The sequence below is a fragment of the Lemur catta genome, chromosome 15 (assembly GCF_020740605.2).
Source record: "Lemur catta isolate mLemCat1 chromosome 15, mLemCat1.pri, whole genome shotgun sequence".
In the NCBI taxonomy this organism is placed as follows: domain Eukaryota; kingdom Metazoa; phylum Chordata; class Mammalia; order Primates; family Lemuridae; genus Lemur; species Lemur catta.
This window is the reverse complement of record NC_059142.1, coordinates 34,113,921-34,138,610: the sequence shown is the minus strand read 5'-3', so window position 1 is coordinate 34,138,610 and position 24,690 is coordinate 34,113,921. Positions and strand designations below refer to the sequence as shown.

At 46.2% G+C, this 24,690-nt stretch overlaps 2 protein-coding genes across 2 annotated transcripts in view; one reads left to right on the top strand and one right to left on the bottom strand.

The window, feature by feature from the left end:
• The window catches only part of ABCC3 (ATP binding cassette subfamily C member 3), a 54,789-nt gene extending 48,633 nt beyond the window's left edge, over positions 1-6,156 (top strand). Inside the window, exons 29-31 of the mRNA XM_045525133.1 lie at positions 150-316; positions 2,853-3,047; positions 5,551-6,156. Coding sequence (XP_045381089.1) covers positions 150-316; positions 2,853-3,047; positions 5,551-5,659 — 471 coding nt within the window. The 3' untranslated portion in view covers positions 5,660-6,156. The remainder of the gene's footprint in view (positions 1-149; positions 317-2,852; positions 3,048-5,550) is intronic.
• A 2,010-nt stretch (positions 6,157-8,166) lies between these two features.
• Positions 8,167-20,966, bottom strand: ANKRD40 (ankyrin repeat domain 40). The gene is made up of 5 exons (XM_045525131.1): positions 20,573-20,966; positions 14,598-14,746; positions 13,703-14,188; positions 11,252-11,433; positions 8,167-10,569 (listed from the first exon to the last, which is right to left on the bottom strand). The coding sequence occupies exons 1-5, from the start codon at positions 20,704-20,706 to the stop codon at positions 10,423-10,425; spliced, it is 1,098 nt and encodes a 365-aa protein (XP_045381087.1). The 5' UTR covers positions 20,707-20,966; the 3' UTR covers positions 8,167-10,422.
• Positions 20,967-24,690: the final 3,724 nt, after the last annotated feature.

Genomic DNA, 24,690 nt, shown 5'->3' with positions numbered 1-24,690 from the left:
TATCTCCCCGGCTGCTGCCTCCCTCCTGGAGGGCTGGAATAGCACGGGAATGCTGCCACCTTAATCCCCTCTTTTTCCCTAGTCCTGAGAGGCCCATGGCTCCTTGTGGGCCTGAGCCACCCCTCCATGAGGCTATGTTGTGTCCCCAGGACCCCATCCTGTTTTCGGGGACCCTGCGCATGAACCTGGACCCCTTTGGCAGTTACTCGGATGAGGACATTTGGCAGGCCTTGGAACTGTCCCACCTGCACGCGTTCGTGAGCTCCCAGCCTGCAGGCCTGGACTTCCAGTGCTCTGAGGGCGGGGAGAACCTCAGGTAAAAGAGCTGGGTCTGGACAGGGGGGAAGCAGCAGTCCTCCCTCAGGGACGCTGCGGGGGCACCATGTAACACAGAGTCCAGGCCTGCCAGGGTACACAGAGGGGAGTTATTTTGTATTGAGCATATTCTGTGTGCCGGGCATGGTGAGCCACCTCACTGACCCCTCACACGGCCCCAGAGGTGGTCCATCATCCCACTTTGCAGGTGAGGAAACTGAGGCTCAGAGAGGGTAAGCAGCTTGGCCAAAGTTGCACAGCTAGGAGAAGGCATGCCTGGGATTTGAACCAGCTCTGAGAGATTCCAAAACCCTCTTCAGGCATGTTGTGTGAGGTTGTCAATGCTGTGCTTGGGCTTCGGAGGGCGGCTCTGGACGGAGCCGTGGAGCAGGTGGGAGGAATCCTTCTCCCCTCCAGAGCTTCTTACAGCCCCAGACTCTATATCCCCAGCCACTGAGCAGGAGGAAGGGCCAGGAGTCACCTCTTAGGGTCCAGAGGCTTAACATACCCGTACCTGTGTTAGCTGTGTGGTTTGGGGCAAGTTGCATAACATCTCTGTGCCTCCTTTGCTTTCACTCTACAAAGGGGATACTAACAGTCCATACCTCTTCACATCACGCTGCCCAAGAAGAATATAATGCAAGCCACATGTGTGTAATTAACCATTTTTTAAAAAGGAAAAAGAGGTGGCATGGTGGTGCGTGCCTATCATCCTAGCTACTGAGGAGGCTGAGGCAGGAGGATCGCTTGAGCCCGGGAGTTTGAGGCTGTTGTGAGCTCGGCTGATGCCATAGCACTCTAGCCCTGGCAACAGAGCAAGACTCTGTCTCAAAAAAAAAAAAAAAAACGTAAAAAGAAACAATTTTAGATATATTGGGCTAAGTAAAATATACTATTAAAATTTATTTCATACATTATTTGCATTTTTCATACAAGTTTGAAATACGGTGTATATTTTACATTTACAGCACATGTCGATCGGGACTAGCCACATTTCAAGGGCTTGATGGCTGCCTGGGGCTAGTGGCTTCCCTTCGGGTGGAGCAGTTTTAGGGCGTGATGAAATGAAAAGCCCTTAGCTTGGATACACTGCTGTGAAACGTCAGCTATTCCCTTCCTTCTCCCCTCCCCCTCCTCCCCTCCCCCTCTCCTTCCTCTTCCTCCTCCTCCTTATTTTCATTCTTATATTCAGTGCATATTCATGGCCCCTCCCCAGACCTTGAAAACAAAAGCAAAAACTTTACATTTGCCTGGCACGTCAGGGTTCAAAGCACTTTGGCCTCCACTATCTCATTTAATCTTTACCACAGTCCTGTGGGCGGAAGTGAGGCTTCCCCGCTATGAAATTATTTGCTCAAAGCCGCCTAGCTAGTGAGGAGCAGGGCGGGGACTCAGGGAAGGGGGGGACTTTTGTCCCAAAACTTTCCTTGCTGCACCTCCTCACCCAGATGACCCCGGGGACTCCCCCATCACCCAGACAGCCCTTAGGACTCAATGAGCATCTTAGCTGAGTTCACTTACAGAACCACCTTGGAGGCAGCTGGCAGACAAGCATGGGCTCTCTGGGCCCCATGCCCATGGCTGTGTCTTCGTCTGTTCTTCTGTCCTGCTTGCTGTCACACTCGTCCCGAAGGACCCCCCCCACACACACACACACACACACGATCAGAGGCAGAAATCCGCTCCCCTCCTCCCTCCTCCTCATAGCCACTTTAAGCATAACCTGTGTCCTGTGCCAGTCCCACCATAAATCAGCCCTCAGTTCTATCGGGCGGCTCATTCTGCTGCCAAAACCTTCATTAGTTGCAGGAATGGGCCAGGGAGAGAGCCTGGCCTTTACTCTGGCCATGGTGACTCACCCCTTTGGGAAGGGCTGAGGTATTTGTCCTTGGATGTGTGGGTGCTGTGGCCTCTGCGGTTGGGAACACAGCCTCGCTTTGTCCACTGGCTCTGGCTTCCAAGGAAGGAGGTTGAAGGTATGCATCTGGCCCCTCCTTCAGCTCCCCGTGACCAGACACAGGCAGTCCCTAGGTCCTGCCCTGGTTTGCGCCTTCCTTATCCCCAAACAGAGCCCTGGCCTGTATTCCCCGTGGTGCGGGAGATGACTGCCTGAATTGTGTAACATTAGGCTCAGCAAGATGGCATAGTGGGGCTTATGTGCAAATATCCAGGAAAAGAAATGCAAGCATGTTCTTACTAAGGTGTAAATGACTGATGGAGCGAAGCAGAGAAACATCAAGGCACTAGATGAGAAGCCAGGATAGGGAAGAAAGCATAGAAAGAGGAGGCTGGGGGTGCTGAGAACAGACCAGGGATTTCACAGTGGTTTTTAGCCCTGGCTCTGTCCCTGAGGTCCCTCGTTATCCTGGATGTCCAGACCTCTACTCTGTTCCAGGAAGACTGGGCTGTGGCAGAAATGGGAGAGGTTAGACAGAAAGCCAGTCCTGGCCGCTGAGAAGTGGAGACAGAAACAGGTCTGGGACCTGGAGGCAGGCTGGAGGCACCCACCTGGTAACGCCTGCCTTCCCCTTTCCCAGTGTGGGCCAGAGGCAGCTCGTGTGCCTGGCCCGAGCCCTGCTCCGCAAGAGCCGCGTCCTGGTTTTAGATGAGGCCACGGCCGCCATTGACCTGGAGACTGATGACCTCATCCAGGCTACCATCCGCACCCAGTTTGATACCTGCACCGTCCTGACCATTGCACACCGGCTTAACACTATCATGGACTACACCAGGTAGGACACGGAAACCTAAGCAAGGGGGACCTGGTGGGGCCTGGGGCATCAGGAAGGGGCCGGGCAGATCAGGGTTATCTGGGCATTGAATGCTCCTGGGGCATGGGGGGCAGAACAGAGTTTCCCAATGAGATACAGGTAAGGGGCAGACGAGAGTGTGGTTACCTGGGTGCAGGGGTGGGGCACACAGTGACATTTTCTAAGACACATGGGGAAGGGACACAGTGGGGATCCCCAGGCATTGTGAATTGTGCACAGTTCACCTCCATCCCACTCCTGTGGATGGTACGAGGTGAGGGGAACCAGATCCTTCATGCCAGTCCCATCCCTTCCTGAGCACCTGTGGACAGAGTGCTTGCATGTCCCTCATGTCATTTGCACCTCCCTGCCATCCTATGGGATCGGGCAATTGCACCCAGTTCACCTGGGTGAGTTCACCTGGGTGAGTTCACCTGGGTGAGTCAAAGATCACGGAAGGTGTGTGATGCCTGGGTCCCTGCCTGGCACCCTGAGGGCACGTGAGGAGGTGATTGCTCCTGGGGAGAGCTCTGTGTCTGAGTCTGAGGGCTGAGTGACCTTGGGCAATTTACAATGCCTTTCAAATGGAAATGATAATGTCTCTGGGGATTGTCCGGAGGAGTCAGTGAAATATGTTTAAACTGCAGGTGATCCTGGGGAACCTCAGCATCCTGCCTAGTCCCTGTGGTCCCCTCCTGTGATTCTCCCTAGCACTAGTCCCTCAAAGGATTAGGGGAGGGTCCTTGCCCTCAGCATCTTGTGGCTTCCTTGGAAAGGCAGGTCACTCAGCCAAAGAAAAAATTGGGACCAACTCCCTCATTGTGTCAATTGTCAAGGTGTGGTGCTGGAGGTCAAAGGCGTGGGCCCAGTGACTCAGAGTCCCGGCTGGTTGGGCTCTTTAGAGACTTGAAGGGGTGGGAATGCTGAGAGGGGAGGAGGCAGGAGGCTCAGACAGGCCTCTGCTGAAGGAGTATGGTGGGAATACATCAAGAGGGCTTCATTCCCTCAACACACGCACGTACTGGTAGGGTAGGGGAGGTGGACAGGGCACCATGGGCAGGACATTGGGTCAGACCTTGTCTCTCTCCTCCTGTGGCCTGGAGGGTCCTGGGGGCCAGGCTGAGAATGCCTGATGCTGCCCTCTGTCCATCCCCACCCCACTCCCAACCCCCACTCCCATTCAGGACCCCACTGGGAGGAGGGAGGGTGGGCCCTGGGTCAGGAGGAGGGTCTGAGAGGATCTGTCTCCAGGCCTAACCAGAAATGCTTTATTCACCAGCAGCCCTAGGGTGGGAGACTCCGATCGACCTTGGGTGTTGGGAATTCATTCATTCTAACGGGGCAGGCAGAAATGAATCAAATAATCGGGCTACAGAACATGTAATTAGAGCCTGCAGGAAGGAAGCAGGGCTGTGTGTGCAGGCCAGAGGAAGGCTCTCCACACAGGGCAGCCAGGGCACTTGCTCTCCTAAGGAAGGGGAGCACCAGCCAGGCCCGAAGATGAATACGGGTTGTGGGGTGGAGATGAGGAAATGAGGTAGGGAGGGAGCTGAGAATTTCAGGCAAAGGATGCACCACGTGCCCTGAGGCAGGAGGGTGCATGCGGCTGGAGTGCAGAAGAGGGAGGCAGTAGAACCAAGATGAGAGGACAGGCTCCACTATGCTGCACTTTGGGAACCGGGGGAAAACCCCTCAGGCCTTACCCCAAGAGCAATGAGAAGCCACTGAAGACTGATTTGGGGGAGGGGGAGTCTCCTGGGCTCCAATTTGGGCAGTGGCCAGGCAGTGATGTTCACAGAGACACTCCTTTCCAGGACAAGTTTCTGGGAGCCCAGTAGGTGGGGAATCAGAGTGCCCCCTCCCATGGAGGAGCACCTCTCCCGGGCTCGGGAGAGCCCTTTCCCCTCCACCTGGTGGAGCCAGCCTGTTGGCCTCACACCAGGTGCACCGTGTGTGTGGTTGGTGGGGGAGTCTAACCCCAGGCCCAGGCCTGACTGGGGCGGGGGGGAGCGGGGCAGATCCTCCCAGCAGCAGCAGCAGCCAGATTTGCAGCCCAAGTCCCAGATTCCAGTGTCAGGCTTACAGCGGCCAGTTTCCTGCCGTGTGCCTTTGTGAGCCGGCACAAAGCAGATGGATGTGCCCAGGGCCCAGCGCACAGGCCCATGGCTCCCTGTGCACAGCCTGCTGAAATCCTGTGACCCCGGCCAGGGGAAAGGCTCATTAGGGAAGGTTTTCGGAGCCCTGACTAGAAGAGATGAATAGCACCTTGCGTTTGATCCTAGAAACCGCTCCACTTGCCAGGACTAACAGAAGGGCTAAAATAACCAGCCTTGCAAGCATGTGCACGCGGTATAGCGGCCGTGTGGGGTGGATTGCCTGAAGTGGGTGGTTGGTATGTCAGCGCCGGCCTGAGCAGTACCCAGAAGGGCAGGGTTGGACTATGTGGCTGGGTCTGGGCTGACCACTTCTTTTATTTTTTGGCTAGGGTCCTGGTCCTGGACAAAGGGGCAGTAGCTGAATTTGATTCTCCAACCAACCTTATTGCAGCTAGAGGCATCTTCTACGGGATGGCCAAAGATGCTGGACTTGCCTAAAAAAAATATATTCCTGGGGTTTCCTCCTGGCCTTTCCTAGCTTCATCAGGAAGGGAAATGACACCAAATGTGTCCACAGAATGGACTGATGGCAAACAGTGGGGGCACTGGTTAGATTTTGCACCTGTACAGTGCCTCACAGAATAACCTCATCTCAAATGGTTGACACGAGGAAGTGAGGCCCAGAGATGAATGACATGCCTGAGGTCGCAGCTAGTTTGGGACAGAGCCCAGACTAGTCCCTGCCCAGCTGACTCCCAGTCCAGTGGTATTTCCATATTGCACTGTTTTCAAACAATCGTTTCATGAAATGACCTCCCTCTGATTTTTCATATTTTCTGAAGTATTTTTTTTTTTTTTTAAATAAAAAGCTTTTTCTTCCTGGAACAGTCTGCTGGGTCAGGCCATCCCTAGGAACTGAGTCCTGTACTCTGGGGTGCTGCCTGAATCCATTAAAAATGGAGTACTGATGAAATAAAACCATGTAGTCAACAATACGTATACCTCAATGTATCCTTTTTCTGCCTGTTCACAAGGCTCAGGGATCAGGGCCTTTGTAGGAGGCCAGGAGGAAGGCGAAGAGGCTGCAGTTATCTGAACTTCAGGCCTAAGAGCTTTTGGCTGAAAATATTGTCTTCACAGCCAAAATTCACTGGGTAATTGCCAGTAGTTCCTGCTCTGCTATGCAGATACTGTAAAAAGGTGAGAAATGAAAGCCCTGAAATCTGACCCGAAGCCTCTGGGGAAAGCTGCTGTGAACACCTCCATGTTCGTGTCATCCCTCATCCCTCCAAGCCTGTTTCTCTAGGGGCTGAGAAGTGTGTGGTGCATTATTTCCTAGCTCCTTTAGAAGTCTGTTCCAGACAGTTCCGATTGCCAGTGAGGCCTCTGACTCATTCAATTTCCTCAGTCCAGCTGAAGCTGAATGTGTGAGCACAGAGAAGCCCAGAAGCTGCCCCTGCCTTGACAGTCCCAGGCTGGTAAACAAGATAGGAAGGGGTGAGTTGTCTGCTTTCTTGAGCAAGCCAAGACAAAGTTGATTTTCTGTGGGTCAGGGCCCACCTGGCACAGGCCTTATATTTGGAATGGAGCTCTTCTCTTTGTTACCTTACTACTGTGGTCCCCAACGGTCTGTGGTCTATTAGGAACCGGGCCGCATAGCAGAACTGAGTGGCGGGTGGGAGAGTGAGCCAAGCTTCATCTGTATTTACAGCCACTCCCCATCACTCGCATCACCGCATAAACTCTGCCTCCTGTCAGATCAGCAGTGGCATTAGATTCTCATAGGAGCGCGAACCCTATTGCAAACTGTGCATGCGAGGGATCTAGGTCGCGCTCCTTATGAGAATCTAATGCCTGATGATCCGAGGTGGAGCTGAGGCGGTGATGCTAGTGCTGGGGAGTGGCTGCAAATAAAATTATCACTAACAGAGAGGTTTGACTGCACAGAGACCATAATAAATCAATTGCTTGCAGATTCATATCAAAACCCTATCAGTGAGTGGCAAGTGACAATTTAATAATTATAAAGTGCACAATAAATGTAATACGCTTGAATCATCCCAAAACCATCCTCCCCGCCCCTAGGTCCATGGAAAGTTGTCTTCCATGAAGCCAGTCCCTGATGCCGAAAAGGTTGGGATGCTGCTGTACTAAGTTTTCTGGTCTCCTTGGTCTCACTCCTATTCCCTGTACCTTTACTCTTGCTGTGATGTGAGTGACTGTTGTTTCCCATCCTAAACAGTTTGCGGTGGATGCAGAGATGGCTCCTTTGATCAGGTTTTTCTATAAGCCCTGGGTCGGCCCGTGCTGCAGGACCATTTGTTAAAGGTTAATCACATTTTTTTGGCAGGCTCTTTCTGCCCAGGCTGTTTATGGGTATATGGAAGATGACTTCCATCTTTGTGATAAAACAAGTATGAAAGCACAAATGCCCAAATTATTCTGCCTCTCCTTGGTGCTAAGAAAAGGTCTCTGCTATGCTCTCTGATTTATTAGGCCAATTTGGCATGACGTCTGCTTTGTGAGGAGCTAGCTGGCCTGAACCAACAGAAAAGCAGATTCATTCAGCATTATTCTCAGCTAAAGATCTGAAGGTGTAAGGCTGTATTTCCTCTCCTGTCTTGGGAGTTTGCTACTGCGCTCATTGAGGCCCTGACAGGTGCTGACAGCCCAAAGGAGAGGCTCAGTTGTGTAAACAGGATAATCAAAAGATGTGGTTAATAGGGGATGACCTCCATCTAGCTGGCTCAACTACTCCAGGGAAATGAAGCCGACTGCTGTGAACTGGGAGGAAAGATGCCACACGAAGTATCTGTCTCCTGGTGCCACTGACAGGGTGTGAGCACTGCAGCAGCAGCGGCTGGAGGAGGCGCAGGTGGAAAGCAGGCCCTTCTATTCTTTCTCCAGAGCATCTGGTCCCTGGGACTGTCCAACAATTTGAACACCCTGTGATTGTAAGTATAGTGCTGTTTACGAGGCCAAAATTAAGGAGTGTTGGCTTGTTTAGTTAATATTTAATATTAATAATACTTGTTATGTTTGAACAGTCGCAATGCACAAAGAAAAAATTCTTTAGTGAATGTTTACACACAGTGTGAACACATGCTTTAAATATGCAGTGGAGGAGGAGGGGTGAATTCACAGTTAACAAAGCTAAAAAAAAATCCTTGTTATAAATTACACAAAGCATATAAAAATATTTCTCTGAATGCATAGATTAAGACTTTAAACTCACCTACCAGCAATTGTGCAGTCTTATCCCACTGCCACACCCAGGAGTCAGTTGACCACAGAGGATTTTAGAAAGGAGAAGAGAGACCAGCACAGGGCAGAGCCTCATCAGCCCCATCTCTGACCGGACACACCAAGACCCTTGCTCACCTCTGTTTCTAAGCCCGGGAAGCCCTGGAGCTACTCCTCTGTAGGCTACCTCCCAGCCAGGGGCCTCAAAAATCTCTAATCTGGGTGGCTGAAAGAGTTGACCCCAGTAATTTGTACATGAATTAATATTGAGTTTATTTCCTCCAGGACAGAATCAGACTTAATTGTATCAGTAAATTGTAACTTTTTTCAAAACAAAAGGAAAAAAAAAGGGTTACTACCTCAGTTAAACTAGCTTCTGATTGGTTGAGACACGTGGGAGGTTTCTTCTTTAAAGCACTTGAGAGAAAGAGGGTAATAAGTAAGCTTCACTCTGCTGTGCGGACACTGTACAAGGCTGAGTAAGTCACCAGCAGTAACTGGTGAAATACAAGTAAGTCACTAAACAGAGTGACTCCATGAAGTTGGCCTTGAAAATCATCTCAACCTCATTTCAGCATTTAGGCAGCAGCAGGAGGCCATTATCACAACATTCTCTTCCATTGACATCTGCACGTTCTCACTCAATTGTAGTGTTCTAATAAAATTAAGTTAACACAGTTAGGAAGTTAAGTTTCTTTGGAAACTATAGGCACTATGGGGAAAAAGCTTCTTAAGACAGCAGGGATGCTCTTCAACAGCTGGCTTCAACCCCCTGCTCTCCTGTTTGTCTAAGTGCGCTAGTTCTTATTTCTAAAGGTAAGGTGTTTGTTCCAAGAAGACGGTGGCTTTTCTTTTAACATTAATGACAATGAAGGAAAGAAAGGAAAAGAATCTTTGAATGCATTCTTTAAAAAAATTCTTATGCCATGCTCGAGAGTTTAATCGGGTGTTTTGTTTTTGTTTTTCAGAACAAAGTCTGGTAGACTCACAGCTGGCTTTGTTAAGTGAATGGGGGGGGGTCCCTTAAGATCAAACAATTTGTTTACAAAAGCAACAGATTTCAGAGTTGTGTAAAAATTCTAAGAATTTCAAAATAACCTTTATCTTTGATACAAAAATAAAGATGCTAACTCCTTTAGCTCAGATTCCCACGATAACCTTTAAAATAGCAACAGATTCAGTCTTAAAAATTGCTTTTCATTTCTAGTGGAAAATGAAAGTGGAGAACATGGAACAGCAATGTTTGTGCTCTTCTCATACAATGCAATAAAACACATAGATGACAGGAATCGCTTCAGAGTAAAAAAAAAGCAGTTGCTCTTTTAGAAGGCATCAGAGAGCCCTCTAGTGACCATGAGGGGAGTTAATGCAGAGACGACTGTCTAGAGACAGAGAAGCAGTTATGAGTGACTACAAAGGAAAACGTGGGGGAGGGGAAGCTCTTTTGGTTAACAGCGTATTTACAATTAGGTAACTGTATTCTTAAATACTTTTAACCTGAGTAACATTTATAAATATGTTATATGAAACCTCACAGTCACAAGTCACACTAAAATTCATTTGTTCAGTACCTGTGCTTTCCCCAATCTTCCTCTCTAGTCAGTTCAGGACTTCAGGAGAGTTGTGAGCATGCAACCAAGAAAAGCGCATCCCGGCCCTTCAGGTGCACTGTCAACAGGAGTGGCTAGAAATAGGCTCTGCTCTCTCTCAGATTCTGCTTAGACAACTCTCTTAAATTCTGCACATAAAACACACTGGATATAGAACCTTCGGCTTATGCCTCTCCAGACCACTTCTCAGCTGTTCAAAGCTTCAAGCAATAGGTTTATTGTGCACCAAGAGGCTTGGAAGAGTGGCACCGCTGCTTGGGGGGTCAGGGGCTTCCTACCTTGGCAGAACAATGTTAGTGTATACTACGCAGTGGCACCAGGGGCCCTCCCGGGCATCCAAGGAATTTAAATCAATGGCTTGTCCTTGGCCCAGAGGTGACACAAACTGTCTCAAAAGTCCCTGCTGCATTAGTAAGTCAGTTTTGAAGCTCTCCTGTTATAGCAAGGCCTTTCAGTCAGTGTGGATGCAGCATTTCTGAACAGAAAATTATTTTCACTTATCATTAGAACCAGTTCCAATTCTTGGAAATCTTGAAGTCGAGCAACATCTTTGTCCTAAAACAAAAATAGGTTAAATAGATTAAGAGGAGCCACTTGTCTCCATATGTTTGGTATGCTATATTCATACTAGTATCTTGGCTTATTTCAAAACCTAGAAGGGAAAAAAAAAAAAATCCCTGTGACAGGCTGAGTCAGTGAAAGTGCAATTAAATCCCCAGGGGCATGAGTTGGGTGGAATGGTGGAAGCCCTTAAGCAGCTCAGCAGCTGCTACAGGACGAACACACACCTTGAAGGCAGAGGCCACGCATGGATCACTTTTCCTGGGTGCCCTGAGATGCCAAAAGCCTGATGTTCAAGAACCCAGAGATGCTGGAAGGAGCACACATGCATGTATCTGTGTGGGTTTGCCCTGTATTTTAACTTGGTTCTTAACTTGTGAAATACAAGGCACGTCTAATACTGCACTAAGTTAATCCTTACAGATCACTATAGAAACAACCCAAAATAGGTATATATGAATGGTAATTCGAAAATGCTCTCTGGTATCTTACAACTTTCAAAACTGCCAGTGTCTTTACAGACTCAGTAAAGCTTAATGATTACATTTGGAAAACTATTCTGCTCCTTTTCTATTCTCTGTTCATTTCTTCAACTATGACTCATATAACCAAGGAGGAAGCTAGGTATTTTCCAAATGCAAAAAGCAACCATTCATGCTCAACAGACTTGTCTTACCTTTCTTAACAGAGTATTGGGTAACTTTCTTATCTTCTCCACTTGATCTGGATTAACGCCCAGCTCACAGCAACTCACTCTGAGCAATTCTTGGTAGGTGAGCTCCTGTCGGTCCAGTTCAATTTCAATGAAATCATTTTCTCGAAGAGATGGGTTCTGAATTCTCACCTTGAGTACCAGCTCTAGAAAAAAAGAGGGAGGAATGTTAATGAATGGTTCTAGCATAGTACAGCCCATATAATTTAAGATCTTTTCCAGAAGATGGTTACACTTAATCATGCCTTGTGCCAAAGGGTTGTGCCACCTAATGAGAAAACCAAGCACAGTTATCATGGTTTGCTTGGGCCCAATTTTGGCTCTGCTGAGGCAGTTTCTTGTATTGTCTTCCCTGCATGTAAGACTGTGGTTCACAGAGTAAAAGGGGAGCAGAGGCAACCATCTCAGTTGTGTAGGATAATTTACTTCTGCCATGGGAGCTAAGGAGGCAAAGAGTTAAGAATGAAGTTGGGTATCAAACTACACATGAGCAGGGGAAGGGAAAGAGGGTAGGAAAGAAGGCATGGCCAAGATATAATACAGGAGTTACTCTGAAGAGGTTTAACAATTATGTACCTAAAGGTATTTATGAAATATGAAACTCCTTACAATAAAGACAGTAAAAAAGCCAAAAGACAAGCTAGTAAAAAAATCTAAAGTATAGCTATGATTTGAATAAAGTACACCTTAAGGGCTCTTGGCTTATTATTAATGTGTCTAGGATCTAATCCGTCTGCCTCTGTAGTCCGAGGCTGGCTGCCAGATGGCCCAAGCCAAGCACCCATGTACATTTGGCAGCTCTGCTTTGCTCCTTATGTATGAATCCCTCATAGCACTCATGGGGCACTGTTATCAGCACCTCTAGTAATCGGTCCTCCAAAAGGGGAAGTGAGTGAGTTACTTATAGGGAAAAAGAAATGTTGGACTAGACTGTACCCTGTGGTGTTCAACTGGAATTGGAAATATTGGGATGAACTTGTGGTTTTTAATATTCTTAAAAGATATGTGTGTGTGTATATATATACACATACATACACACACGTGTATACGTGAATATATGAATGTATACGTGTTTGTCTGTTTGCTTGTTTTTTTCTTTCTTTCTTTCTTTCCTGGCTCTGATCTCTGAATAGGCCTAAAAGAAATGACACACCTATAGCAATGAGGACATCTAGTGCCCATGTCCTGGTTCCTAAGTACCATCCTCCAGCAAAAAGAACCAGGGATCCTTAGAGAAATGGCTGATTCCAGGGTTAGGGCAGGGAATGTTACACTTTGAACCTGGGACATCTTGCTGCACCAGAAAGTAAGGAAGTACTCTGAGAATGATGGGGACATGTCCAAGGCACACAAAAACTAGTTTGAAGGGGCTCTCCCTGGCCAAATCTGGAATAATTTTAATATTTAAAAAAATGATAATAATAGATTATAACCCATTCAATAAAATAAGAATCCATGAGTTCATACTGGTAGAAATGAGGGAGAAGGGAAAGCCCTTCTTTACAGTAAAATACCAACTAATAAACAGAGAAAGAATGAAAGAAAATCCTACGCTCCAAAAATAACTGGCCTGGACTCTCCAAAAATATCAAGATCAAAAATGATAAAGAAAGAGTTAAGGCGGGGCAGGGGGAAAAAAAGAGAAAGAGTTAAGAAATGTTCCAGATTAAAGGAGACTAAAATGAAATGGTAACTAAATGCGATATGTGATCATGGGCAGGGGCCAGGGGTGGGCAGAGTAAAGATAGCTACAAAAAGCACTGTTGAGACAACTGACAAAATTTAAGTATGGACCATGGATTACAGAACAGTATTATATCAAGGTTACATTGCCTTTTTTTTTTTTTTTTTTTTGTGAGAAAGAGTCTCATCCTGTTGCCAGGGCTGGAGTGCAGTGGCGTCATCATAGCGCACTGCAACCTCAGACTCCTGGGCTCGAGCAATCCTCCCACCTCAGCTTCCCAAGTAGCTAAGACTACCAGCGTGGCGCAAGCCACCACATCCAGCTAATTTTCCTATTTTTTGTATAAATAGGGTCTTACTATGTGGCTCAGGCTGGTTTCAAACTCCTGGTCTCAAGCGATCCTCCCACCTTGGCCTCCCAAAGTGCTAAAATTACAGGTGTGAGCCATCATGCCTGGCCAAGGTTATATTTCTTAAATTTGATCATTGTGCTTTAGTTATATAAGAGAATATCCTTGTTCTTAAGAAAGATATAATAGGAATAATACTTAAGCATATCAGCGTAAAGGAGCAAAAGGTAAATAATCTGTGAATCTGAGTAAAGGGAGTTCCTTAAACTAGTCTTACAACTTTTCTGTAACTTTGTAATTATACCCAGAATATATAAAGGAATCCCACCCCTCTGGACACTGACTCCCCTGTTGCAGAGGCTGTTTGCTGATGAGGGGTTACCTTGCATATTAAACGGAAATGCTCCTGTGAAGAAAAATGGCTGGAATGCTGGCGCTGGTCCTGTATATGTCCCATTTTGAGGCTCCAGAGACACTGGTGGCTTGGACGGGACAGAAGAGAACAGGGAGCGGCTCTGACTCACTGGTGGCTGACAAACAGGGCCCGGTTTTGTGCTTTCTGGTGTTCGGAGTATGGCAGAGGGGGCAGACACATCACCGTTCTGAACCAGTGCCAAAGAGGTGTGGTCCCGGGGAAAGGCCCCCAGCAGGGGAGGTTCCCCAGGGGGAAGCAATGGAGGCGAGCCATCTGCAGGGGGTGATGCAGGAGGCGTGGAGGGGCCCCCATTCTGCAGCTGGGCTGAATCCTCTGCTGTGGGGGTGTAGATAAAAGGGAAGGCTGGGTTGGCCAAATAGTTGGGAACAAAGGGCAGTTCTGACTCCTTTTTCAGCTGGGGGAGGGTGTCATCGTCATCATCGTCATCTTCCACTTAAAAAGAAGAAAACAGAACACTTACACAGCCCTTTAAAAATTACCAAGAAATCCTCTGGTCTATACACTGAGGTTTAAAAAAAAAAATCAAGGAAAAAAGTGTCTTTTGGAAGCTAGTGATAGTGACAAATATTTTGGTCAGTGTTTACTGTTTCTTCAGGTCAGAAAAAAATATTTCATTAGGTTTATAATTACCATTTTTAATCACTGTCTTAAATTTTACAAATAAAAAAAATAAAACCTTACAATGCTGATCTCCCCAGAAACAACATGGAATTACTATCTTGGCACGGAAATTAGCTTCCAGAAATAGACCAGTTGTTTGACCAGCATCAAGAATGCAGCCAATAATACAAGTCTTAAATTAGTTTGGCAAATCAAAAGTTTGCCCCAAACAAAGGCTTACCTCCCATAATCTTTCTGATTTCTCTCCTCGATGTTAATTGGACTGGCATCTCTCCTTTTGTGGTAAGAATCTCTTTGTCAGCTCCTGATTTTAACAGGTAAGAGACCACCTGACCATGGTTGCGTTTACATGCCCAGTGTAAACAAGTCCTGTTGCAAAGAAAGGAAAATAAGAATTATTTAAACAGAGGAGCGTGTTACTCTTATCAGTATCACCCATCAGATATATCAGTCTCTTTATATTTTTATATTGCCACATTCCTTTTCGGGGACTATGGAAACTTGCTTCATATGCACCAAATGCCACTTGAAGATCAAATATTATCAGGCCAATAACCATCTCCTATCTGCAGCTTGCTTTGCCACTTAAATTATTATTACTATACCAGTTATTCCTGTCTGAATCTCAGTTTATCACTCCCTTTTCCTCTTTACTTTTCTTTCCTTCACACATATTCAATAGATTTCCAAATTTCCGTTTTTAAAAAAGTTGGCTTTTTCTAGTTCTCTCTAGAAGGCTACAAACATCTCCTCATCTGCATAAATGTAAGGCACTGCACACATACTTTAATTCCTAAGGTACTTAAAAATCACACATCGACAAAGAAAATTTTTTGAGAACAGACTCTTCTAATGTATCAGACTCATTTAGGAAAACTAATGATTTAATATTGTACACACAGGAAGTAATTCTGTGCACTCTGAAGGGCTATTATTTTAATACTGCATAAAAATGTAATTAGCATGCCAGCAAAAACTCTATCTTAACAGAAATTAAAGGATTCAGAGCTGCTAAATCCATCCCCAGGTGCCAAAGCTGAATGCATATCATGGAAGGAAAATGCTTTTTTTCCCCTCTGTTTTGAAATGTCTCCCTTCACCAACTTTCTAATGGAACTGAGCTAAATACCTTCAGAGCTTATAGCCAAATACAGATATGAAGAATAGAACATATGTTCAATAGTGAGAGGTTAGGTCACTAACCTAGGAAGTATAATTATCTAGACAGTTGATTCGGTTTCAGGAAAAAGCTGATTAGTCTTGAGCACCTTAACATTAGTAACTTACAGGAAGTTAGCTTATCTGTCTGGGGGTAATACCATTGATGCTTCACAGTGACATTCTACATTATTATTCATTAGAATTAGATTATCCAGGCTGGCTCGGTGGCTCACACCTGCAATCCTAGCACCCTGGGAGGCCAAGGCGGGAGGATCATTTGAGCTCAGGAATTGGAGACCAGCCTGAGCAAGAGCAAAACCCCGTCTCTACTAAAAATAGAAAGAAATTAGCCAAACAACTAAAAAAAAGAAAAAAAAAAGAATTAGATTATCCAGGTGCCTTTAAAGTATACTCTTGGACAAAATGACTGCCAATTTGGGAAAAATAAGGGAAGGGTCTTGATATAGACTTCTAAACCATTAGCTCTGTGGAGATAAGGAAATGGGGCTGGTGCAGTGGCTCACACCTATAATGCCTGTAACTCTGGGAGGCCAAGGCGGGAGGATCACTTGAGGCCAGGAGTTCAAGATCAACCTGAGCAAGACTGAAACTCCCTCTCTACCAAAAATTAAAAAATTAGCCAGGCGTGGTGGTGCATGCCTATAGTCCCAGCTGCTCAAGAGGCTGAGGTAGGAGGATCATTTGAGCCCAGGAGTTTGAGGTTATAGTGAGCTCTAATGATACTACTGCACTCTAGCCTGGAAGACAGAGCAAGACTCTGTCTCAAAAAAAACACAAAAAACGAAATTTCTGCTTGGGACATATAGGTGCTTAATTAATATTTGCTGAACAAGTGAAGCAAGGATAAGGTAGACGTTGCTTAGAGTAGTAGGATCCAATATATTGTTGATTCTGGGCAAACTGCAGCCTCGAGTGAGTTTGTGTGTGATTGTCTGTGGCGCAGGCTTAAAACGTGAACAATTAAAATGATAAGTGAGTCCTCAAAAATGAATGGAGCATGATGAGAAAAATATGCTCCCTTTGGAAATAAAATGCTCACTTGCTAGTAGTAAATCACTTTTTCATGGCAAGCTTGAGAGTGAAGGAGGTAATTTACTGCCAGTGGGTCTGAGAGACTCTGAGACAAATCAACTAGCTAAAACATCACCATGTAAAGTGGGGTTAAGTCAACACAGCATGCCCTCAAAAGCCCTGTGCCTTTAGTGATCATCGTTTACAGCCCAGAGCTGTGTGGCTCTGGGCAGCTGTAACTCAGAGCCATTGCAGCCAGGCAATATTTTCAACTTCTTCATGAGCCATTTATACTTGTTCCTTAAAACCAAGGGATATGCATGACACTTGAATTACAATTGATGTGGGAACTCTATCTTTGAACTTCAACTCTAAGCTTTACATTTGCAGTCAGAATATCCTATTAGTGCTGGGAACTATTTCAGACCAGAGGCACTGGACATCATTCATCAACCTGGCATCATTCATCAGTGCTGAAATTGTGGTTACTGAGCAACCAAGAATTGAAAGCAGTCACCATGCTGCTTCCTCTGCTAGAGAGTAAGTTTTTTAGGGTAACGTTATATTCCATTACCCAGCACATTGCTTCACAATAAGAAAATATTAACAATAGTTAACACAAGGCCGGGCGCAGTGGCTCACGCCTGTAATCCTAGCACTCTGGGAGGCTGAGGCGGGTGGATCGCTCAAGGTCAGGAGTTCGACACCAGCCTGAGCAAGAGCGAGACCCTGTCTCTACTAAAAAAATAGAAAGAAATTATCTGGCCAACTAAAATATATATATATAGCAAAAATTAGCCGGGCATGGTGGCACATGCCTGTAGTCCCAGCTACCCGGGAGGCTGAGGCAGTAGGATTGCTGAAGCCCAGGGGTTTGAGGTTGCTGTGACCTAGGCTGCCACGGCACTCACTCTAGCCTGGGCAACAAAGCGAGGCTCTGTCTCAAAAAAAAAAACAACAATAGTTAACACGGATATAATGTTTTACATGTTGGACATTGTTCTAAAGGCTTTACATATATTATCTTTATTTAATCCTCAAAACAAACCCATGAGGGCCAGGCATCGTGGCTTGCACCTATAATCTCAGCACTATGGGAGGCTAGGAGACCATCCTGGGCAACACAGCAAGACTCCATCTCTACATTAAAAGAAAACCTACGAGATAAATTCTACTGCCAAGATTCCCTCCATCTTACAGAAGAGGAAATAGAGGCATCTGTGCCTCTGTTCTACAGAGCAAGTTCAAAAAAAGCTGTTTACATTATGCTTTCATCTCATTATATGCTCACATCACTCTTCCGAAGTGGAAATGGAGCAAATAAATAAGCAAAGCATGCGGTATGCTAGGTAATAAGTGTTACAGGGATGATAGAGCAGGGGAAGCGATTAGGGGATGCCGGCGATTGAGGAGGGCACTGTGCAATTTTAAATTTAGGGCCAAGGAAAGGCCTCACCAAGGAGACATCTAAACTAAGATCTGAAGGAGGTGAGGGAGCAAACCATGTGGTTTCCGGGGGAAAGCATGTGAGACAGAGGGAAGACAAAACACAAAGGTCTTGAATCCGGACTGTGCCTGGTACTCTAGGAACAGCAAGGAGGCCGGGGGAAAGAAGGGAGCAAAGGGGCAAATCCCAAGATATAAGGTGCAGAGGTGAGGAGAAAAGGTGGGAGGACAGGGAGTAGAAATGGCAGGACCCTGCAGACTTTTACTCAGTGAGATGGGAGCTATTAGAGGGTTTAGAGCAGAGTGAATATAAGGTTACCCTCAAAAAACTTACTCTCTAGCATAGACAAGCAGAATGGTGACTGACTGACTTATAAATAAGGATCCCTCTGGCCACTGTGTTGAGAAAAGACTATAGAGTATAAGCATATCCCATGCTTATGCAAGGAGACTAGGAGGCTACTGCAGTAATCCAGATGAAAGAACCAATGGTGGCTTTGGGCCAGAGGTACAGTGGTCAGGCTAGTGAGAAGTAATCAGATTCTGACTATGTCTGAAGGTGCACCTGGCAGAATGGGCTGAATGACTGGATGTGGGGTGTGAGGGGAACATAGGAGGCATGGAGGGCACCAAGGATTCTGGCCTGAGCCCCTGGAGGCTGAGATGACAAGCAGGCTTGGGGCAATAGGGGGATAAGGGAATTCTAGGAATTCAATCTTGGACATATTGAATTTGAGGTGCCTATTAGAAATCTTCCCCAGTCTGTGAGAAGCTTCTTCAGGTTACTTCAGATTCACTTTACATTTACTAAACACCTGCTACGTCGCAGGCATTGTGTTTAGGAGGGTAGGGTCTGGAGTCAGATGCCAGGTTCACTTTCTTTTTTTTTGAGACAGAGTCTCGCCCTGTCACCCAGGCTAGAGTGCAGTGGCGTCAGCCTAGCTGGCAGCAACTTCGAACCTGGGCTTAAGTGATCTTCCTGCCTCAGGCTCTTGAGTAGCTAGGACTAAACGCGCGTGTCACCATACCCAGGTTCGCTTTCTAGGTCTACTAGTTACTGTAAATTCCATGACCTAGGAAAGGAGCGCTATGCAAATTGGGGAAATTATTTAGTCTTTCTGGGCCTCAGTTTCTTCTTCTGTAAATGAAGAGAATAACAATACCTATGTCCCCAAGAAGTTGTGAATGAGCTATTAATAACACATGTAAAGTCCTTAGTATCGCATCTGTGCTACAGAGCAAGCTGAATGAATATTAGCTATTTATATTATGCCTCATCTCATTAAATGCTCACAACACTTGTCTGGAATAAGCAGAAAATGAAGCAACTAGGGTGAGGTTGCGTAGCTAGGCAGGAACAGAAGAACCTGCAGGAAAGACCAGGCTCGTTCTTTTACACAACACTGCCTCCCAGTGCCAAAACGGTAATTCACAACTTTGAACCACAGAGCAATGCTCAGGAAAGGTACATAACAACAGCAAGTTTGCAAACTTTTAAACAAAACAAAACAAAACAAAACAGTAGTATCCATTGTTTCTTGGTTTTCTGGATAGCTATCCCGAGTGTTTTCTTTGGGGAAAGGAGGTAGACAGATTTTTGAGGCAGTCAGGAAATCTTGGTTCTGGTCCTATCATATTAATAATTGTGTGGCTTAGGGCAAGTCATTCTCTGGGGGTTCAACTTATCTCTACTGTCACTTTCAGATCCAAAAGGTAAGATTCCAGTTTAAAAAAAAAAAATAAAACATTTGCAAACTCGCTTTAACTCTAAACTAGCAAAATAGGCTGGCTAAGCACTACTTGGATCAAATAAAATTTAAAATTTTAAATGCAAAGAGGGTAGCATAATAGCACATTCAGTAACTTAAAACTAAAGATTTGACCACTAGCAACATCTTAAAATGAGACTGCTCATTTCATTGAGAAGGACTCAGTCTGCAGGCAGACATCTAAAGCCTTGGAAGAAATTCGATATCTGAAATTGTAGTATGAAAACAAAGCAAAATACTCTATAGGATAAACAAACGAGTCTCCCCTCAACAGGCAACTGTAGGCAGCAGCAGCAAATCACTGTTGCAGTGAGACAACAGAGCAGCCGAATAGAGATGTAAATGTTTTGTTTTGGTTTGTTTGGGTTTTTTTTTCTTTCTTAGTCTTGGCTAAAGAAATCGTGCCAGTTAATAAGATTCGTATTTGCTCAGTTGCTTATGCTTTTACAGAATAATTCAACACTTGAACGGGGTCGTGTGCTCCAGCGCATAGTCGCTGAGAATCACAGCCTCCAGCACCGTTTTGGCCAAGTTGGCCAGGGGACGCGGGGAACCACGGGGGCGCCAGGGTCCCAGTGGGCGCTGCCCGGGTGGACCACGTGGGCCGCAATTTGGGCAGGACGTGCTCCTGACTGCACGAGGCGGGGGGCCTGGGCTGGCCTCAAGAGGGCACAACCTCGGAGGCGCGAGACAGCAGGCCTCGCCTTAGCCCTGCGTCCAGGGGCAGGGCAGGGTCCAGGTCGCGGCCGACTGCCCTGACCCTAGGCCTCCCCCGCTCCCCACTTACCAGCCGTTGACCTCATTTTGGGAGTTCACATCCACCCCGCTCTCCACCAGTTTCTGCACCTCCCGAATGTCCCCCAAGGCCGCGGCCTCCCGCAGCCTCTCCTGCTGCTCCTTCTGCTCTAGGAGGGCGCTCATCTTGCCCTCGGCCCCAGGCCCCCGCCCGGGCCTGCCTGCCCCGCCCTGCCCGGGGCCTGTCAGCGCCTCCGCCGTCGCCGCGGCCCGCTCCCGGCCATGGGGAGGGAGCTTGGAGCTCGCCCGCCCTGCTCGCGCCGCCGCCCGCGCCCGTCCCGGGACTTCTGCTCCCTCCCGCGGGCCGCCCGCGGCTCCCCTGCTGCTCCCGGCCCGCAGGCCCAGGCCTCCTCCCCGGCCGCACTTCCCGAAGGCCGGCTCCGGGGGACCCTATTCAGTGTGACAACCCTGACCCAGATATTTTCCGTTCCGACCCGCGGCTCCAGCGCCGGGCCGGCTGTTTATGTAACTACTGCACATTATTATCTGCCATGATTCATTGACTATTTTTAGACCTCCCCACCCCACAGTTTCAAGGGAGGAGGACAGACACATGAAAAGAGAAAAAAGCATATTTGTGAGCCAGAAAAACCTTATCCTCTGGTGCAGACTGTTTACCAGGCATCAAAAATAATTGGTAGGTTCTTTTCTGTTGGGTTTTGTGTTTTTGTTTTCGCCTTTTTTTTTTTTTCTTCCCAGTTTGGTTGGCTCATTTTCCTTATCTAAGCCAATTTTTGCCCAGCAGGATGGGGGAATGGGCTGAAAACGATCCTACTATAATACGCCCATTATTGTGGAGATAGATTACACTGTTCTTTCTTCTTTTTGACAGTGCTTGGGACAATTCAGTTAGAATATTTATTTCAATTGTTGTTTTACATCTCATCTTAGGGATTTCTTCTAACTTGGCTTTCAGGAAAAAATATTTATACTGTGCTTCCAGTTTATAAGCTGTAATTACTGTCTATAAATCATAAGTAATTACTCTTCATGTAGGCCATGTAAGGAAATAAGAAAGAAAGGAAGAACACCAAAAGTGGCTTTGGAGGTATCCCAGCCCTGATTCCAGGTGCCTGGGGAAGAGCTCTGGTGTGCACGTAAACATCATTTTGCCTGACTCCTTGCCTAATCTATCCAATGAGTCTCAGAGCCTGGGTGGCATTGTTTTTATGCCTGGTGGGAAAAAGAGAAAATATTGTTTTGCTGAGCCCAGGTGCCTGGAAGAGATCCTCCCATGTGGCACAGGATAGAATTTTGCAGATGGGGTCAGGAGGATTAAGGAAATAGCCCTGGAGAGAAAGGGAGGAAGGCCTGAACAAAGAGAGCAGATGAAATAGGAAGGGATAAATTTAGGCATGGAGTTTTCATTTCCGTCTCTTGGGGCTGCCAGGATCCTCACAGCAAGTGTTTTTCTGGTTACTGTTTAAGAAAAACCAGTGCCTGTTTGTTTATTATGATAGAGTAATTCACACAGTACACAGTGCACACCAGGTGGTGCTGAATATAAACTGACTACACACTTAAATTGACTCCCATGGCAAATTGATACTCTGTTTCAGTTTACAGTTTTATTTGTTCCCCCAATTTAAATTTTAATTCTCAGATCCAGCATGATATTCCATCTGAAGCTGACATACGTGGCCCTGGAGTTGGGCCCTTTAACACATTCAAGTGACATGGGAGTAGGTAGTGGCCTCTTTAAAAAAAAAAAAAGGCAGTTTAAAATATTGTTAATGACTGCACTCCAAAGTCTACGAGTTCTCATAAGAGTTATTTGTCAAATGTCCCTTCCTTAAGAGGATTAAAGCACGTACCCTATAATAACTGTTGAATCAGTGAATATTAGTATCTTCTTAAACTCAACCTCTGTTTTTATCTGACTGCAGTCTTCTGTTTGTTATCCTCAGATAAAAACCAAAAACCTCCTCCACCAACAAAACCTCTGATCTTGGATATAACTGAATGTAACCTGGTGGCTATTCTATTACTACTTTCTTTTTTTTTTTTTTTTTTGAGACAGAGTCTCACTCTGTTGCCTGGGCTAGAGTGAGTGCCGTGGCATCAGCCTAGCTCACAGCAACCTCATACTCCTGGGCTTAAGCGATCCTACTGCCTCAGCCTCCCGAGTAGCTGGGACTACAGGCATGCGCCACCATGCCCGGCTAATTTTTTGTATGTATATTTTAGTTGGCCAGATAATTTCTTTCTATTTTTTTAGTAGAGACGGGGTCTCGCTCTTGCTCAGGCTGGTCTCGAACTCCTGAGCTCAGAAGATCCACCCACCTCGGCCTCCCAGAGTGCTAGGATTACAGGCGTGAGCCACCGCGCCCGGCCTATTACTACTTTCACTTATTTATACTTTGTTTTGTCTCCAGGGAATTACCTAACTCACTGGGTGTATTAAGCATGCACTGTTTCCCAGTCTCTATTCTAGTCACTGAGGATGCTACTGCCAACAAATGAGTCCCTGACTTCCAAGAACACGCAGTCTAGCAGGGCAGACAAGGCAAACAATAGAATGTGCTATGCATTACAATAGAAGTGACATGGCATGTGGCATAACGGTTGTAGGCATGGAGATAGAAGCCACTGCCTGGGTTTGTATGCCAGCTTTGCCACTCATATAATCTTGGATGAGTTACTAAACCTTTCTGTGCTTCAAATTCTGCATCTGTGAAATAAGGACATTAATAGCACCTGCTTTGCTGGATTGTTTTATGGGTTGAATAAATGAATATGTGTAAAGAAAGCCTGGTTAAGTCAGGAGAGAGCCCTTGATAGAATGGGAGGGCAGTGGTGGTCAGGAAACAAGGATAACACCCAGAGTTCTGGGTGATTAGCTAGGGGTGCCATTTCCTGAGATTGGGACAAAAGATGGATAGAGGGCTTGAGGTTCAGTCATAAATTCACTTTTGAACTGTTAAGTGAGCTTTCTAAGGACCTTTAATGACTACTCTCTCTGCTGTCTACTACTATCAACTCATTGCCAGGCACTATGGTAAGTGCTATACATGAATTAATTATCTCATTTAATTCTGACAATAACCCTGGGAGTTAGGACCATCATTATTGCCTGAGGTAATTAACGTGTCCAATGCCCTGCAGCTTAGTGATAGAGCAAAGCTTTGAACTCAAGTTCAACTCCAGACCCTGTGTTTTCTTTTCTGACTTTCACTTAAGTGGAGATGTCTAGTAAATGGTTGTGTGTGTGCATATTGTGTTTAGGAAGGAGGTCTGGGCTGGGGATTTGTATTTGGCAGTCATCAGCAAAAGGTGGTAGCTGAAGTCATGGGAACAGAAGAGATAGCCCCAAGAGAGTCTGTGCCTGCTAAGAAAAGACAACCAAAGGCAGAACGCTGAAGAAGACAGATGGTTCCCAACTTCCAATGGTCTGATTTAGGACTTTTTGACTTTACAATGGTGCAAAAAACAGAACACTTTAAAAAAAAAACTATACTTCAAGTACCCATACAACCATTCTGTTTTTCACTTTCAGCACAGTATTCAATAAGTTACATGGATATTCAGCTTCAGCACTTTATTGTAGAATAGGCTTTGTGTTAGATGACTTTTCTCCAAGCGTAGGCTAATGTAAGTGTTCTGAGCACATTTAAGGTAGGCTAGGCTAAGCTATGATGTTCAGTAGATTAGGTATAGTAAATGCATTTTTGACTTACAATATTTTCCACTTACAATGGGTTTATAGGGATGTAATTCCTTCATAAGTTGAGGAGCATCTGTACTCAACATTTTAGTGATGGACAGAAGAAAAGAAATCCTCAAATCAGAATGAAGAAAAGTAGCTGGAATAGTAGGAGGAAAAGCAAAGCAGTGGAAGGGTTTGGAGACAGGGAGTGGTCCACAGGTCAAGTGCTGCAGAAAGGGCAAGAGAGAAAGGACTGAGCGATGGGGATGGAGACCAGACTGTCCTAATCCACTTGAGCTGCTTTAACAAAATACTATAAACCAGGTGGCTTAGAAACAACAGAAATTTATCTCTCACGCTTCTGGAGGCTGAAAGTCCAAGATCAGGAGGCCAGCATGGTTGGGTTGTGATGAGGGCCCTCTTTGGGATTACAGACAGCTGACTTCTTGCTGTGTCCAAAGATG